A 19,087-nucleotide genomic window follows, 5' to 3' on the forward strand; every position below is an offset into this window, starting at 1 on the left:
CCTAATGGGATTCGAACCCAGGATCTATCACTGTTTACAAGACAGGCACTTTAACCAACTAAGCCACAGAACCTAGCAATGAGTGGGTTTCAAAAGTAACTTTTATTGAATTCATCATTTTTCTTTGTTCTTTTGAAAAATATCCTCGTATCTTCTTTTTCTGTCTTATTCATATGCAGTTTGTGCACATTTCAGTGACTGAACAAAGGGCCTGACAATGTGATGATTACTATGCCTCACAGCAACACAGAAGCTAAAATGATGCCATAGACACCACGTCTGAGTCCAGACTTTGAGTGAAAATATTGTAATACCTTACATTTCTCTAGTACTTTAGAATTTGCCAAAAGCTTCTGAATTTATTTCTTCTTTGAACAATGGTGACAACCCCAAATGCTGAGCATATTACCATCTTTATTTTATATTCAACTCCAAAAATTTTTAAGGACTTGTTCAAGTTTGTTCAGACAAAGAACCACTGGAGTTAAGAAGAAATCATTTTCCAGTGCTAATTCAATCACATTGTCAGTACAGCATTTTCGCAGTGCTGCAGAAACAAACAACCCCAAGAATAAAAGTGGCTTACCATAACAGATACCCTGTTCCTGCTATTTGTCCATCATGACTCCGCCCAGGATAATGGAGCCACCTCAACTTGAAACACTGATGGCGTCTTGACAGAGGAAGAAAAAAGATATGGCAAATCAAGGACTGTTTCTTGTTTTGTGCCCAAAAGTAACATGTCAGGTCTGCTCACATTTCATTATCCAGAGTGAAGTAAATGAGTCAAATCTGATATCTGTGGAGTGGGGCAGTATAATCTTACCCCAGGAAGAGGCAGTAAATACTTTTGAATAATAATAATTTATCACAACTACCATCCAATATTGTTTCTCATTTGCCAAACTCGGGATTTTTCTTTTAAAAAATTTCTTTATTTGTTCATCTCCTCCTTGTCTGTGTTGAAAATATTCAATTTTGTGGCTTTTAAGCTCATAGTTTGGGAAACATGAGTATCAATTTTGGTAAAGATAAGCTGGGCTAGTGTGGGCACTGTGGAAATTCAGTCAATATAATCTATTGTTGCTATGTATTTGGGATGAGAAGTAGGAGAAAGGATGAAAGATGAAATTGCAATCAATTAAGAGAAGTAAGAACAAGGTAGTTCTTGACAGCAGTCTCCTGTATACCCAGATAACACTCATCTGGGACCCTGATTGACAACTTTGCATATGGCTAATAGTAAACACCACCACAATCAAGATGGAACATTTCATCACACCCCAGAATTCCCTCCACAATAACTCATTTTTACTACTGTATTCTAGCTGTTGAATAAACACAGTACATTTTATTCTGTGAACAGACATTTGGGTTTTTTCCCATTTGAGCTTTTATAAGCATTGATGGCTTTCCCCCACCTTACCCACTTAACACTGCATCTGAACATGCACCAACAAAACAAACTTATTATCAACTTCCAACCAAACCACCCAGGATCAGTTTAACAAACCTAACATCTTACTAACCCCCTCCCTTGCATTCAAATTCCAATTCCACCCCTTGAATTCACTTCCCTTCACTGATGAAGTCTGTCATTTTAAAGAAATTATTCCCCTCCTGAAGTCATCCTACCATCTTAATATCCTAATAAAATGCAATAATGAAAAGACATACAAAATACAAGACAAATTTTTTTAATATTAGAATGAACAGATTTAAAATTACATCTTAATAAATATAACAAATATAATGGGGAAAAATAAGAGAATTATAAAAACTGTACACTTTTGTTTACATATAGGCAATTTATATAGAGAATTGTCAATTTAATCATAACTTTTCACACTTCCATAATGCCTATATGTATACTTTGAATTAAAACCTTATAAATCAGTATTTTAAAAATTTAATGTGATAAGTGAGCTTGCTTCTTGCTTGTTAATTTATCTAATCTAGGTTGGATTGATGACAACGCTACTCTCAGGGGATAATGTATATTTAAACTGTTTCTATGTTTTGTTTTAATAACACTTAATGTAGAGAACCCAGTCTCACAGAGGTATGTTGAGGGGAACAGAAGAAGAGATTTTAAAGCAATCTCAGCAAGCTCAGGATATTCATTTTTAACTTTTATCCAAAATGAAGCAAGTGATGCTGTATTTTCAAAATTCATTTTCAATCCTTCATCAGTAGCCAGTTTCAACAACTTATCCTGTAGGGTTATAGTTAAATTTAAATTATCTTTTGATGAAAGAAATGGATTTTGTATCCATGAATTTCCTATGCGTGGATCTTCTTTTGATGGAAAATACAATTCAAAACAATCTAACAAATTTGTAAGATGTTCATTGACAACTTTTCGCAGATATACAATATCAAGATCATTACCTACTTCACTGATAACTGTTGTTAAGTTATGGAACATGTCATAACAATCTGTAGAAACTCTTTTTTTCCAAGCTTCTAACTTTTGTTTTTGTCCTTCAATCTTATCTGCCATTGAAAAACATGTTGCATTCTTTCCTTGCATGCAAACATTAAGATCATTAAAAATACTGAAGATATCAGATAAATAAGCAAGTTTGGCTGTCCAATTCACATCTTTGAAAAGTTGGGACCAAACTGGTTTCTTGCTTTGCAGAAATACTAAGAGTTCATTTCGTATTTCAAACATTCTTGATAGAACTTTTCCCCGTGATAACCACCGTATCTCAGCATGCAATAACAGTTGCTTATGATCAGCTTCCATATTATCACATAATAAAGAGAATAATCTTGAATTTAACGTATTAGATTTTACATAATTCACAATTTTTACTATGTCAGTAAGCACACTATTTAGTTCAGGTGATATTTTTTTCATAGCAAGACTTTCTCGATGAATGAAACAATGTGTTATTTTACATTCTGGTGCAAGTTCTTTAATCTGGGTAACCACTTCAGAATGTTTTCCTGTCATTGAAGCTGCACCATCAGAACACACTCCTACACAAAACTTAAATTCCAAACCACATTTATTGATAACATAATTCTTCACAGCTTCATACAGTTCTGAGCTAGTTGTGTTTGTTGGTAAAGAGGCTGAAAAAAAGAATTCTTCCTTTATATCATCATCATGTTCAAACCTCACATATACTAAAAGAATTATCATGTTAGCAATATCTCTGCATTCATCAAGTTGCAGTGAAAAATACTTGGCTAGTTTTATTTGTTCTATGAGTTGGTCTTCCATATCATTCGCCAGTTCCTGAATACGTCGTGCTATGGTGTCATTGGAAAGTGGCACTTGAGCTACCTTCTTTGCTGCAGATTCACCCAACATTTCTAAGCAAACTTCTTTGATGCAGTCCTTCACTAGTGTCTCGGCAATTGTGTATGGTGTTTTAGACTTAGCAACCGGAAGTGCTACTTTATAAGAAGCCCGCAAAGCACTAATGTTTATGTGAGAAACATTGAACACCTGCTTTGGTTGGCTTTTCAATTCAGTACTCTTTCTTTCAAAGAATTCTTTTGGCTGTGAACTTATTTCTTTATGTTTTGAATATAGATGCCGCTTAAGTTTCGATGGTTTCATTGCTTCATTAGCCAGTACATCTCCACAAATAATACACTGTGGTTTCAGCACTTCACCATCAATTACAGCTACAAAACCAAATTCAATATATGAGGGATCATACTTCCGAGTAAAGCTAGTATGAACTCTTTTGGTTTTCACTTCCTCAGGATGACTTCCATTGTTACCAATTCTTTTACTACTACTGCCATATTCAGAAAAGGTATGTCTTTTCTTCACAAAAAAGTCCAGTGAAGCTTGTTTTTCCATCTGCAAATTAGAATTAAAAATAAGTAATACAAATTTTACTTTTGTCTTTAATAATGTTAAACTAGAAATCAAAAACTAGGCTCGCATCATCAAAAAGCCTACAAATAATAAATACTGGAGAGGTGTAGAGAAAAAGGAATTCTCCTACACTGTTGGTAGGAATGTAAATTGGTACAGCCACTATGGAGAACAGTATAGAGGTTCCTCAAAACACTAAAAATAACATATGATTCTGCAATCCCACTTCTGGGCATATATCCAGAGAAAACTCTAATTCAAAAAGATATATGCACTCCACTGTTCATTGCAGCACTATTTACAATAGCCAAGATATAGAAGCAACCTAAATGTCCATCAAAAGATGAAAGGATAAAGAAGATGTGATGTATGTATGTATGTGTGTGTGTATATATATATATATATCTCAACATGGATGCACCTAGAGATTATCATACTAAGTGAAATAAGCCAGAGAAAGACAAATACATGATATCACTTATATGTGGAATCTGAAAAAAAAAAAAAAGATACAAATGAACTTATATCCAAAACAGAAAGAGACTCACAGACATAGAAAACAAACTTATGGTTATCAAAGGGGAAAGAGGAGGGGAGGGATAAATTAGGAGGTTGGGATTAATATATATACACTACTATATATAAAATAGATAACCAACAAGGTCCTACTGTATAGCACAGGGAACTATACTCAATATTTTATAATAACCTACAAGGGAAAAGAAGAAAAAAGAAAATATATATAGAACTGAATCACTGTTCTGTATGCCTGAAACTAACATGATATTGTAAATCAACTATACTTTAAAAAAATTTTAAAAACCCCAAAACTAGGCTTGATTAAAAATATAAAATTATTTTTAAATTAAGTTATAAAGATAAATAAATACTTACATTTTCTCAGAGTTTTATACACTTTTGGGTTACAGCCGACAAGCTAATCATAGCATATCACATTTTTTTTTTTTTTTTTTTTTGTGGTATGCGGGCCTCTCACTGTTGTGGCCTCTCCCGTTGCGGAGCACAGGATCCGGACGCGCAGGCTCAGCGGCCATGGCTCACGGGCCTAGCCGCTCCGCGGCCCGTGGGATCTTCCCGGACCAGGGCACGAACCCGTTTCCCCCGCATCAGCAAGCGATCTCTCAACCACTGCGCCACCAGGGAACCCCTATATCACACATTTTAATATGAACCTATTGTGCTTGACTAATGTAGAGCTGCTACCACATGTGACTCACCTTGAGAGTTTAACACCCAAACTGAATATTCTATTTGAAAAGATGAGTTCATTAATCACGTGCTTGGGCATTGCAGCAATGTCAAATTGTTGTAACTTTCCAAATACTCTCAAATTTGTGTACTTAACTAATTATGGACTAGTATAAACAGTTTGCAGACCAGCACTAGTCTGAAGAACAAACTCTGAGTACCACTGGCCCAAATCATGTGTAAGCTTCACATTTCAAAACACTTACCTGAACACATATTAGCCTCATTGGTCTTATTTCACACTCTGCATTTAAATCAGAAAACCAAACTCTTTCCCAACACAAATCCATATCTCCCAACCAAATTTATCATCCCCTGCCCTTCCTAAATATTTCACTTGACCTGAGATGCCCTTTCTTAGCTTACCCCTCAACCCAAACTCACATATAATTAAAACCAAGTAACATTAAATTCATCTGTCCCCAAATTTATCCTTCTATAGAAACATACCATCATGCATACCATTTATCCCCTAGCTTTCTCATTCCGCTAAGAAATGCCTGACATCAGAAATAAGTAAGAGATACTACTGTTTTTCACCCCAGAACAATAAACAAAGCAGCATCCAAGGTTATAACTTCCAACTTGAAAAAAGGAGTGGAGGGAGGACATTAAATGTAATTGGCCTTTCTTTGGAGAAAATATATACAAGATGGTCATAATTGTGCTTTAGTATGCCACGTCAAAAATTTCTCACTCATCATGGTCACAGTAAAGTATGAGGCTCTTCCCCTGCTTTGATCTACAGCAGACACTCAAACTCTTACCCAGTCTCCTACTTTGTCTGATGAAAATGGTGTCTCCGATGGCTTTAACATTTTGGAGGGTTGAACAGTCAAACTTCTTGGAATCTCATCATGTTTCCTTTTCATTGTAGTGGTCTCACAGCAAAGACTACAAGTTATTCTATGGTGATAACCATCAGTCTCATGTTGAGAGGGCACTCCACAGATTGCATGGACGTTTCTATTACACAATACACAATTATTAACACCTGTGCATTCTTTTTCACAAACTACACAAGATAAAAAATTCAGTCTGCTTTCAGGAGGAGTTTTTTGGGCTATCTTAGGAGAAATAGAAAGATTTTCTTCAATATCACTACTATCTGTTCCAGTCTCAATATTTTCTTCATACTGGGCTCTTAGAGTATTTTCTAATTCCTTGTCGGCCTGTTCCAATTCATTTTCTGTGTTCAGGCTGGCAATAAGTTCTTCAGTTAGCTGAGAATGAGACAAGCCCAGTTTAGCTTCAGAGCTAAATGTACCCTCACATGGAGTCTGTTGCATGCCTCTGTGATAGGGTTGATTTTGGGTCATCTGAATAAACCACAAAAATTCAGCCCAGTGTGATGAATTGTTAGTTTGCATCCAGGAGATAATCCGATTTTGGATATCCTCATTAGTTTGATTTATAGAATTTAGACTTTGGCAGGGCTGAGGTTTCCCATGGACAATTTTCAGTTCTGGCCAAATATAACTAAGTTCACTGACAATCTGCCTTGAAAATTCCCTCCCATTGTCAGACTGTAGAACACTGGGTGCTCCAATAATTGTAAAAATATCTAAAAGAGCATGTGCAACCTCTTTAGGCCTTTTAGATTTTAATGACCGCAAAAAACTCAACTTTGTACGAAGGTCTTGATAATGCATGATAAATTTATACTCCCCATCAGGATTCAACTGCATGTCTATAAGATCTACTTGGCATCTTGAGTTAACTTCCTTAATTGGCTTCGATGTTAGAACTTTCTTGAGTTTTGAATTTTTCTGTTGGCATGGTTTGCAGAGTGTCAAGTATAGCATTATAACTTCTTTTGTGATATTCTTGTATTTTGCTTGTAACTCTTTTTCCATGCGGGTACGTCCACCATGTCCAATGCTGAGATGTGTATCATGCAGTATGTCAAATAAATCCTCACTGTGTAAATAATACCGTACTTTATCTGTTTCCCCATTTACAGCCTCAATCAGCTTCTCATGTCCTTGTACCAGGATCACATCAAATCTAGCCAAGCGACGGTAGTCAACTGATTCTTTTTTTGCCTTGGCCTTAGCCTCTTTCACTTCCCTTATTAATTGACAGTACTTTGCTTTAGAAAATATCTTGGTATTATTACTCTTGTTTTCCAGTAACACTGCTAAGCTTCTGAAGAACTTTTCTCTCATGTTTTCTGGTTCGATTTCTGCTTCATTAGTATCTAAGCTACTAAAGTTATCATCACCCATGGTTTGAGACATCATGGAAAGCCACAAAAATGACCCTAAAATACAAAGAAAAAAATCAGTTAGACTATTTGGGAATATAATTTAAAATATGTATATTGCTCAAGTAGCCACTAGAGAGAGCTGGGAGTACAAGTAGATGCTATGGACACACAAGAGGGGGAATACAATTTTGGTTAAGGAGTCTACCTTTGGAGGAATAGAGAGGGTAAATGAAGAACTCAACCCAGGAACAAAGAGTTCTGATATAGTAAAGAGTAGAAAGCCAGGATGTGACTTTCCAGAGCAGTATCCAGGGTTAGCCTTAAAGTAAAGCACTGTTTTATGTAAAACAGGGAGCAAACTGATGTTATTATTTTTTCATTTATTTATTAATTACACAAGAACATTTTTTTTTGGCTAGAGAAGTCTCAGAAATACAGTCATAGATATTTTTAAAGCCCCAGACTATACCACATTTTGTTTTATTCAGTCAGGTTAGCTGTTATAGCAACATTTGGGGCTGAAGTTTCAACATCATATATTTGCATGAGCTCCTTTTTGGTGCTTGTGAAACTATAAACCCAATACCAATAATCTTATTACTGATTTTAATAAAGAAAGAGTAGCAGATGAACCTGAAGTAGTGAAAACACTCTGACTTAATATAGCATATTAAAATAAGTGTTTAGAATATTCATAACAGAAACACTTAGAATAAATCAAATTTGGCTAGTCTTAAGGAAACTATTTTGAAAAAATCAAAAAGAATAATTTGGAATTAGCATATCACCTCTAAAGTCTTACAGCTGCTTGGAAAAAATACTTTCTCTCAAGTCAACGTTGTTTATACTACCAATTTGCATAACAAATGTTGAATTGGTAAATTTAAATCATTCTCAAATGTTCATAACTTCCAAAACTTCAAATTAATATGTTACTGTGTGTTTTGGCCTCACTTAAGTCTCAATGGTTCCAAAAAGACTTCCTTGATCATTTAATTTAAGCTTACAGTGAGTTCTCCTTTCTTGAAGACATAATTTATTCACAACACAAACTAGCACTGTAGCACTTTCTTCTTTAACTGTTTCATAGAACTAACAAGATTGTAAGTTTCTAAAGAAGCAGGGATCACTTTTTCCTCCAGTATCTTTTCCATTATCTAACACATTACTACATAGAAAAGTGTCAGATAGGGAATTCCCTGGTGGTCCAGTGACTAGGACTCAGGTGGTTTCATTGCTGTGTGGTCCAGGTTCAACCCCTGGTCGGGGAACTAAAATCCTGCAAGCCAAGCCTTGGGTGTGGCCACAAAAAAAAAAAGTGTTGGATAAAAATTTGTTAACTTTATAATGAGGATGACAACGCTCACAATAAGTGGTATTTCAAAATGTGACTGAAAAGACCATTATATAGATAGTATTTCTTTCCACACTGATACATTTTGCATCATGCTATGGAGCCATGAACATAACAGAAGATAAACAAGGATAAACTGGGGGGAGGAAAGAAATACAGGGCAACGTAAATGAGAACCAGAGCTTCAGAATATGTAATCTGAGAATATGAGCTTCAGAAATTAGTACAATCAATGTTAGTAGGTCTAGGATAAGCAGAGAATAAGGAGTTGCTAGGGTTATAAGAAAAGAAAAGAAGAAAATTATATCAATTATACTTAAGCCTTTGGGAAAAGACAGCTACTCCATAACTAGGCCAGCCTGTGCTGCTGCCTCCACCACACATTACACTGTTAATAGTCCTTAGATCTCTAGTGGACATAGACTTCAGAAATTCCATTTTCTTCAGTAGAATATTGAAGTAGTATTTCCAAGTCTTAAACAGTCATATGTAACAAGAATTGGGGGCAGAGGCTACAGAAATGGGACCCATGTCTACATTGACAAGTGATCAGCATTTACATACAGAGGCATCTCTGATTTATCTATCCATAGGTACTTAATTCCATTGCAAAATATCCATGAAAAATCTTGTGTTCAACTATTTTTTACATTATTGCATGACTGCTTAATTCAACTTCTTTAATAGCATTCCACTACACTCGTTGACCCTTCCTTCAGCCATATTCAGTAGAAGCTGCAATGGAATAAAATTTGATAAGATTTCCATGAATGGACCCTTCCCTCCTCCCAAATCTCATCCTCCTTCCAAAGACTAACTTATCCTCACCATTATCTTGAAGCGCATGTGGCTCTGGAGATTCACATTCCATTCCGTCCTCTATAGTCTGGAGATGGGTACCTAAGGACGCCTTTGCAGTATCTAGAAGAGTCATTTCTTCCATAGGAACTTCCTGCCCATATGTGTCCTGTGGGACCTGGGGATAAACAAGTACATTTGGAAACTAATATAATATTAATCACATCACTGCACAAACCATAGCTAAACTTCAAAACATTCTTCTACTGAAACAGAATGGATATAAGAAGAAAAAAAAGTCTTCATTGAATTCTTAAGAGGAGTGCAAGATAGAATAAGGAGAGAAATAAAAAATGCTGGGACGAATAAAGCCAGAGCCATACAACAGAAACTGTCTGCATTGAACAGGAGTTGATATGCATCCTCGTGGTTTCTGTTTTGGGGAATAACAATGGAAGCACATTAAAGGAATCTTTCCTAATTTTCCTCCTAACCAGAAGAAAATTGTAAATGGGTTTCAGTGTGAGCAATTAAAAGTAAATATTTGGGGGGTATGCAAATTATCTAATAGGAACTAACTGAACTGTTAAACTCAGGAAGAAATCTGATAGTTGTTTTAGACCAAATGTGGAAAACATTAGCCCAGTGTGTTATGGATGGGAGAAAAAAAAAGCCAATCAAAGTGGATAACTGTTGGGTGAAAAGAAAACATTTATCTCTTCCTTACACCAATGATCTAGTACTCGGTTTATAATTAAATCTACCCAATTGTCCCCATACATACAGTTAACCCTTGAACAACATTGGTTTAACCCTTGGGTGACTATCTATAGGCGGATTTTTTTCAATAGTAACTACTACAGTAAATACTACACGATCCCTGGTTGGTTGAATCTGCATATGCAGAAACAGATATGGAAGAACCATGTATAGGGAGGACTATTTTCAACTGTGCAGAAAGTCGATGCCCCTAACCCCTCACCCCCATAGGTGTTCAAGGGTCACCTGCATTTTATGTTTGCTTTTTTTAAGTCCATGATCCGTTCAATATTTATACATTGTTTTTGGTTATTATATCTCTTTTGCTTCTTTTAATCTAAAATCATTTTCTGACTTTTTTTTTTCCTGGCTTTTTTATGACATTAAATTTTGAAAAGTCAGGGCTACTTGTCTTATAGAATATCGCGCATTAGGGACTTGCCTAATTGTTTCTTCACAAGTAGATACTGGTTAAACTTTTTTTTTCTTTCTTTGTTTTTTGAGGAACAAAAACCCAGTATTTTTAATTTGATCATTTTTTTTCTTGCAGAGCAGTATTAACGTCCATTATACCTCCAGCAGCAATGCCTTCCTCGGCCAAGGAGGTGGGTTACGGATGGAGCCGAATCTTGAAAGCACCCGAGCCTCAGCCTCCACGCGACTGCTTGGCGGCAGGGAAAGAACATTTTTGGAAGAATACTACGTAAGTAATGTGTACTTACTGTGTCACATCACAGGTTACATTAAGTTGTCAAATTATTTTATTGTAGATAATGCTAAATTTGATTACTTTAGTTAAGGTGGTAACTACCAGATCTATCCATTCAAAAATACACTTTCTCCAACTGTAATAAATAATAATTGGTAATAATTTGGAACTATGCAAATATCTTATTCCCCAATGGTTTTAACATTCATTGATTTCTGCTTGTTATACTGGGGGTTGCAAAATGGTGACTTCCTACTTTTACAATTCCTTCCACATTTAATAGCTAGCAATTTTCTGTAAAGAGCTTTCTGTCCATCCTACTTTGGTGTCTGGCTCTCTTTCTGAGTATCACTATAGACTTATTTTATAATCCATTCCATCCTCACTCACTTTGATGCTCAAACTGTCTCAAATTTGGCCAGTGGGAGCCCCCTTGATCTGGCACCTGCAACCTTTTGACATGACCCCACTAGTTTTTGTTTTGTTTTGGTTTTGGTTTTGGCACATCCAAGCTTTCTAGAATAAACAATACAAGGACCACATTGTATTCTCCCTGTCCCAGATCTAGTTCAACTGTTTTTTTCCCCAAGAAATTTTTATTCATTTTAGAGGACAACAATGTTTAGTAGCAAAGATTGAGTAGTAGTAGGCTCATTTTTAATAGGTGTCATCTCCTCTAGGCCCTTTCAAGGATAAAACTGGTAAATATATTTTATAAAATAACATGAATTCAACTCAACTTCAATACCTATAGAATTTTCCTCACCTTTCCATCTTCCATATTAATATCTTCCTTCTCCCACAGTTAAAAAAAAAGCAGTTCATAACAATGTATATATATTATTTACTCATTGGCTCTAAACTACAATAATACAAAAGAGTTTCAGAATCAGCATGCTTTGTGTTGTAGAACACTTCCAACAACATACCTACTAAGTAAAGTTCAATATACCTTTGCAGCTTTACAGGCCCATAGACAGTATCCCGCTAAAAGTATATGGTCAGAGTACTGTGGTCAAGCCACCTGAATTATTATTTTCCTCTGTATTACTATGTTAATTTGATATATTGTTGAGTTCATTTGTTTCTGTTTTTATCATTTTGAATTTAGTATTGTTTCTTAAATACTGAGAACATTTACGTGATGTAAAAAAAAACGAAATATGTATCCAGAGAAGTCTTGCTCATATTCACATAGCCTGCATTCTACTCTCCCCCACTCCCATAAGAAACCATTTTTTGTTGTTGATGCTTTACTCTCTGGTGTTTTTTTTTGCAAAAATAAGTAAAAACATTATACATACGTATATACACACGTCTGCATGTATATATTTGTGTGTATATAATACATATACAAATTAAATGCAAATGTGTGTATACTTATTTTTTCATATTGTATAGTAGTTTACACCTCCTTTTTTTTCACTTAATATAAAAATATTATCTGGAAATCAGTTCATACCAGTTCATAGATATCTTGCTTATGCTTTTTTTTGTGTACATAGTACCATTATATTGATGCACCATAGTTTATTCAATCACCCTTATACGAATGGGCATTTAGGTTGTTTACAATATTTTGCTTTTACAAATAATGCTGCAATGAAAAATTGTGTCTATGTTGTTTCTTACTTGTATTTTCCAAGTAAATTCCCAGAAGCAGTATTGCTGGGTCAAATCGTAAATGCATAAATATGTGTTAGATGGTGCCAAAATCCCCTCCATAGGGATGGTACCATTTTGCACTTCTACCAGCAACATTTGAGAGGAACTGTTTCCCCAGTCAGGCCAACAGATTGTGTTGCCAAGCTTTTGAATTTTTGCCAGTCTGATAGGTGACAAATGGCACCTCAGTATAGTTCTGATTTGCTCTTTTTATGATTGAAGTCGAGTATCTTCTCATAGCCATTTGTTTGTTTGTAAAAAAAAAAAAAAAAAAAAAACTGCTCATGTCTCGTGATTATTTTTATTGCATTTCTGTTAAGGAGATTCACTTATACCTATGACATATTTTGCAAATATCTTCACTAATTTGTTATATTGATTTGCTTGTGGGGGTTTTTTGTCCTGCATTTAAAAAATATGTTTCATGTAGAAAAAAAGGTTTTTGATATTACTTCTAGATTTTGAGTAGTTCTATACATTCAGATTATTTTAGAAGTCATGCTTGTTTTCTCCTAGTTCCTGGATGTTTAAAATTTTATATATTGATCTCTGACACATTTAAAGTTTATTCTGGTTCTGGAATATGGTATGAGGTATGGGTTTCATGTGTTTCTTTTTGAAATGGCTATCTCTTTGTCCCAACACCATTTACTTAAAACACCATTTTCCCCACTGTGATTTGAGATGGCACATATATTGTGTACTCAGTTTTCATATGTGCTCCAGTCCACTTTTATACTTTCTATGGTTTCATTGATCCAGCTATTCATGTGTCAGTACCACAATTTTACCTAAAGAGGCTTTATGGTATGTTAGTATCGAATGAGACTATTGCTCTCTTCTTTACTCTTCAAGTTTTTCCTACCGATTCTCTCAGGGTTATTTACACATATGAATACAGTTCAGTGTTTTAATCTTTTTCAAAAGTAAGCAATTAGTTTTGTTTTCTCCTAACACAGTAGATAGAAATTCATTTTCTATTGTTTTCAAGTTTTGGGTTCTAAGCAACACAGATATCCTCCCTGGCTATAGATGAACCTATAATATAGTAATATCTCATTGTTATTACCTATTAAGATAATCCCCTTAGAATTCGCTTCTATGGCCATTGGCTGGTTGGCTGTGTTCCTCAGCTTCCCTGGGTTCTGCTTGCTTACTTCTTCTTACTTCCATTAGAGGGACTAGTCCAAGGTAGGTGGGCCTGGTCTTGGAAGGAATAGGAGGAATTCCACTCTGCCTTTACCACAAAAGTGTAAAGGATACCTCTGGATGGCAAAAACAAATTACAAAGCTGAAATTACTTCAAATTGGTTATGAAAGTCATTTGTCTTTCACTATATGATTCCCAGATTTGATTTTTTAAGATATCTAATAAGAAATTTTGGTCATAAAATAGTGGAGTAAATATGACTGTATTCATTAGAAATGCATGTATTTCCCAATTAATTAAAACACCTAACTTATAGTGGCTTAAACAAATAGGGGTTTATTTTTGTCATATGCTAAGAAATCCAGAGGAGGGCAGTTGCTGGCATTGATTCACATACCTAACAGTTCTGTAAGGGACCCGAGTTGTCTTTATATTTCTGCTCTGCCATTCATAACATATTGGTATTCATCCTCATGCTTATCATCATGTCATGGTCACAAAATGGCTACCACAGCTCCAGATATCACATCCACGTTCAAGACAGGAAGTGGGAAAAGGCAGAACTAAACACATCTGTGCCATTTTATAAGGAAAATTAAAGCTTCTACAGAAATTCCCAGAAAATATGCTTATTTCTCTCTGGCCAGACTATGATGCATGGCTAACTCTAGCACAAGGAAAGCTGAAAATTATTTAGTTAGGTACATAGCCAACATGAACAAAATCAACATTTTTTAAGCAAAAAAGAAGGGGTGTACAATAGATACTGGGTTGGCAGCTAAAAGTGTCTGCAACAATGGCATTTCCCCCTCCCTTCAGAAATCACACAGAAACAAGAAAAATGAGAAACATTTATGCAAACTTGACATTCAATAAGACTAGGAGATTTCTATAACCCTGAGTCACATGAAAAACTATCAAGTATGAGCAGAGCATAACCCTGAACATTACCCAGGATTGACAAAACACCAAGTCCTACCAATGGTTGCATTTTTCAACAAAGCTAGAAGAGGAAAATTTTAAAGTAACAGGTACATCCTAAGGGAAAAAACTAATATTGTTTATTCGAAACAAAGAGAAAAGGTGTGCTGGCTAGAGATAAGAGACTGCCTGTACAGGCATCTATGTGGTAACATATGAACTCATGAAAAAACATGCTTTCTGCAAAACTGCACAAAAAATAACAGGATTTATGGAGAAAATAAAGTTGTAGGGTAGACTATTTAAATTCTACACAACTTTGTCAGGAGAGCATTAATAAAACTACAGAAATTCCAATAAAAGTTCAAGTATAGTCAAAAAGACATTAAATAAAGAAATGTTACATTAAGTATAGGATTTTACTTTGAAAGGTGATGGTATCTTGTTAGAAAGAGGTGTAAGGAAAGGGTGAGGCAAGGGTAGAGGATATCATCATCAGAAGTTCAGATGGACAAGCATTTGCACACTTTCTAAGAAATGTAGTGATATTACAAAAAATATAATGACGGTTCTGGCTCATCATCTTGTTTTTATTTCTTTGATATTGGCTTATAAAAAGATATGTAGTTTTTGCTGCTTAAATATTTTCTTTCTTTCATAAAGAAGCTGCTAACATGGCTCCAAACAGGACCTCATGCCACGAAGTAAAACCCTGCTGTGTTCTGCATCATTATCTTCTACCTACTGTAACTGCTTTTCTATCATACTTAGAGCAGAAGATAACTGAGAAGTGAAATGCTCTTATGGGGTAGCTTGTTGAACTGCACCATCCTCTTAAACGCTTCCATTTGAGCCTCAGCATCTAATTGTTGTGGCTCTTGTGTAGAGAGAGCCTCTGCATGAGATTGCAGCAGTTCCTCAATATCTTCACTCTCAACTTCTTCAAATCCAACCTCCTTTGCAAGAGCAATACAGCTTGCTTTGATTTGAGGGAGCTCTTCTGAAGGTTCAAAGCCTTTAGAATCATAAATTAAATCAGGGAGAATCTTACACCACACCCCATGCAAACAGGCTTTGGTGACATCATTCCAGGCCTCTACAAGACTATCAATTGCAGGTTTAATACTCTATCAATTCCAGAATTCAAAAACTGTGTGTGCATTGTCACCCCCTGTTGATCCAATAAACATCTTGAATGTTATCATTAAATAATAAGCTTTAAAAACTGTGATCACACCCTGATCAGCGAGTAAAGTAGTTGTATGAGGAGATAAAAAGAGAACTTTAATATTTGAAGAAAGTTCAGCAACTGTTGGAGGATGGCTTGATGTATTACTGAGAATTATAAGAATTTTGAAAGACAAATTGTTCTTCTTGCAATATTTTAAGAAATCATCTACAAAACATCACCTTGACAATAAGTAAATACCTGCCCTGTCATCCAGCCTCTCTTGCTAGACTTATAGCAGTCACCCAGGCTAGTCTTTACAATTCCTTTTAAAGCTTATGGGTTGGCAGAGTGATAAATCACACAAGCTTTAGCTTTAAATTCCCACTGGCATTCCCACCCAGCATCACAGTCAGTAGACCTTTTGTAGCCTTAAACACCAGATCTTATGATTTCTCCTTCAAGATACAGGCCCTTGAGGCCATTTGCTTCCAATAGACTAGTTTCATCAAAATTAAAAATCTGATCCAGGTTATAGCCTTCTTTATCAAATTTCTTAACACTCGGGGAAATGTCTTTGCAGCTTCTCTGCACTCACAGCTTCACCAGAGATCCTAATAATGTGGAAACCATAGCAGTTCTTGAAGCCACTAAACCAGCCACTATTTGCATTAAATGAAGGCACTTCTGCAGGATCTTCCACTTTCTTCTTAAGGTCTTCATGTATTGCTAAAGTCTTCTCTTTAATTTTGAGAAAGGTTACCTCTGATTGCTTCTTTCTTTGGTATAAAATCCAAACAAATGTTCCATTTCTACCATTTCCTTATGCCTTCTTCCAATAAATTTTGTAGCAATGGAAGTTGTTCCAGCTAGATAACTTTATTTTCCCAGCATTGTCTCTAATTGTTCGTAAAGTTGACTCTTATTTCAGTTGCACACCCAGTGTCACATGTTCTTTCATTTATTTCAAAACATTTTATAATTTCGAGCTTTTCTTCAGTTGTTAAATCTTTTCTTCTTTTGTGCTCACTAGCATAAATTTTATCACCAGCATGCTTCTATGGCACTTGCAAACCCCCTTCCTTGCTCATTTTCTGGAATACAAAAAAGTTTAGCAAAAAATGCACCAAAATGGGAGGGAACTATGCACATGAGGGCTTCCAAAACAGACACTGGGGCCAAGAGAGCCAAGAGGAAGGATATGGAAGTGGATGGACATTGCACTGTATGTCTTCACAGCTTGCTGCACTCATCTATAGTCATATACTTTGTATTCAGCTGCTCTTACTTGGTGGCCCAAAACATCAACTTTCTGGGAAAACTCATATATGAGCCGGCACAATTTCAGCATTATATTGACTTATTTTCCTATTTACCAATCTCATATGAAAGATTCTGCATTCCAGAAAAACATATTTTAACAGATCAGATTGTATACATACAATGTTCATACTCAAAAAGAATTCAGATAAATGTATAGATAGTAACATTATAGAAATGTAACAGTGTTTGGCAATATCCATAATGTTCTAAAATTACAGTCATAGAAAGCAAGTATATTCTCTTAAAAATAACCTCTAGTGTGATGGGAAAAGACAGAATACTGGCTCACATACCAACAACTGCAAGTACTGAAAAGTATCTAGAAAATGATGCAATTAATCTCTTCACTGTACAGATGAAGTCATCAAAGTCCAGAGAAAGTGTGTGTGCCCAAGATTATACAGCTAATTAGTGACAGAGCCTATCATAGAACCCAGATCTTATGATTCACCATTTCCTGATATTTCCATTAAATTAGACTACTTTTCTATTTGTCTCTCCTAGAAGGTATTCCTTATATTCCTGCACTGATTTGCTTTCATATATGGTAAAAGTAGCGGGGATCGTAAGAAGAGATAGCTACCTTAATCTCACAGTCACTAAATAAGAGATATTTTCCATTTGCAAGCAATAGACCAAGGTTTCCCATTTGGTTAAACCATCTCCTTATTAGGATCAGCTATCACTGACATGCAAATTGTTATCCCAGAAGCATGAATCTATTCGTCTACACCACTGATCAAATAATAATGCCCAGAACCAGAATTTGCAGCCGTCAGTGTGAAGTTAACCCCACTTACTCTACCTTGGACCCACGCACTCAAATTCTTCACAGAAGATGGCCCCTCCAATTTCTCACCTGCTGTCTAGGTTCATCAAGCTCCCTCTCCAAATCTTCCAGCACAGTCACCACCTCCTCTCCACTCTCAGGATGATGCTCCCGCACCCAAGCCTGGAGCTCCTCAGGCAGGATGGTCAGGAGCTGCTCCAACACCAACAACTCCAGGATCTGCTCCTTGGTGTGCATCTCTGGGCTCAGCCACTGACGGCAAAGTTCCCTGAGTTGGCTCAGAGCTTCCCTGGGTCCGGGAGTCTCCTGATAGCAGAACTGCCGGAAGCGTTGACGAGAGAGTTCCCTGGTATGAGACAAATCCTTCTGTAGGCAGGATTCCTGATCCCAAATAGGGTCTTCTTCTTTAACCTTTACTTTGATAATCTCCCCTTGTTCCTCTGAAGCCTGGCCAACCAAGGCTGGGAGGGCCCCCGGGGCTGCCGCCATCCTTAGCTTAGCTTAGAGAAAGGCTCGCTCCAACAAGGGTCTAGGCAGATTTTCCTTGAAGGCCCCAGTCAATTCTTGGTTAGGAAAGTTTTCGATATAAGAAAACCCTGTTGACCAGAAAAATTACAGACGCAGCTAAAAAAATTTTGTTTAGGCGACAACAGGGCAGTTACTCGAGCAATTCCATTGAAAGTGAAGCCATTCTCTGACAAGACGGGAAACTGTGAGCACAGTTTCTCACTAAAGTTTCACAGTTTCTCACTAAAGCTTCTTCACTGCACTCACTAAAGCTCCAGGACCACAGATTGAGCGGCAGGTTACTTGCGAGACAGAAAACTGGGGAGACTTTGGCCCTAAATAAAGCCTAGATATACGAGCTCCACCAAGGAAACCAGACAGGTCTCTCCGAAACCGGCGCTCCCTGTGGCTCAGGCCCGCGTGGAGAGGGCGAAGGGCTCCTGCCACACGGCTAGCCGTCTGCGGAGGAGGCCCGATTGAGCCGTCTGCGGAGGAGGCCCGATTGTCGCCGCGCAGACACAACCTTCCCTCCGCCTGCACTTCCCTTCAGAGAAGCTCGGACCCTCTTGCGCCACGCCAGAGAGATGGGCCGCGGGCTGCACTCCTGGCCGACGCAGCTGC

The 19,087-nt window shown here is 36.6% G+C and overlaps 1 protein-coding gene across 1 annotated transcript; it reads right to left on the bottom strand.

Annotated features, from left to right (window-relative positions):
- Positions 1–1,717: 1,717 nt before the first annotated feature.
- On the bottom strand, positions 1,718–18,939 carry SCAND3 (SCAN domain containing 3). The gene is made up of 4 exons (XM_027099537.1): positions 18,029–18,939; positions 9,505–9,652; positions 5,881–7,376; positions 1,718–3,826 (listed from the first exon to the last, which is right to left on the bottom strand). Exons 1-4 carry the CDS (start codon positions 18,446–18,448, stop codon positions 1,910–1,912), a joined length of 3,981 nt encoding a protein of 1,326 aa, XP_026955338.1. The 5' UTR covers positions 18,449–18,939; the 3' UTR covers positions 1,718–1,909.
- Positions 18,940–19,087: the final 148 nt, after the last annotated feature.

This window comes from Aethalodelphis obliquidens, unplaced genomic scaffold (genome assembly GCF_003676395.1).
Source record: "Aethalodelphis obliquidens isolate GAN/ISIS:26980383/991018 unplaced genomic scaffold, ASM367639v1 scaffold133, whole genome shotgun sequence".
NCBI lineage: Eukaryota > Metazoa > Chordata > Mammalia > Artiodactyla > Delphinidae > Aethalodelphis > Aethalodelphis obliquidens.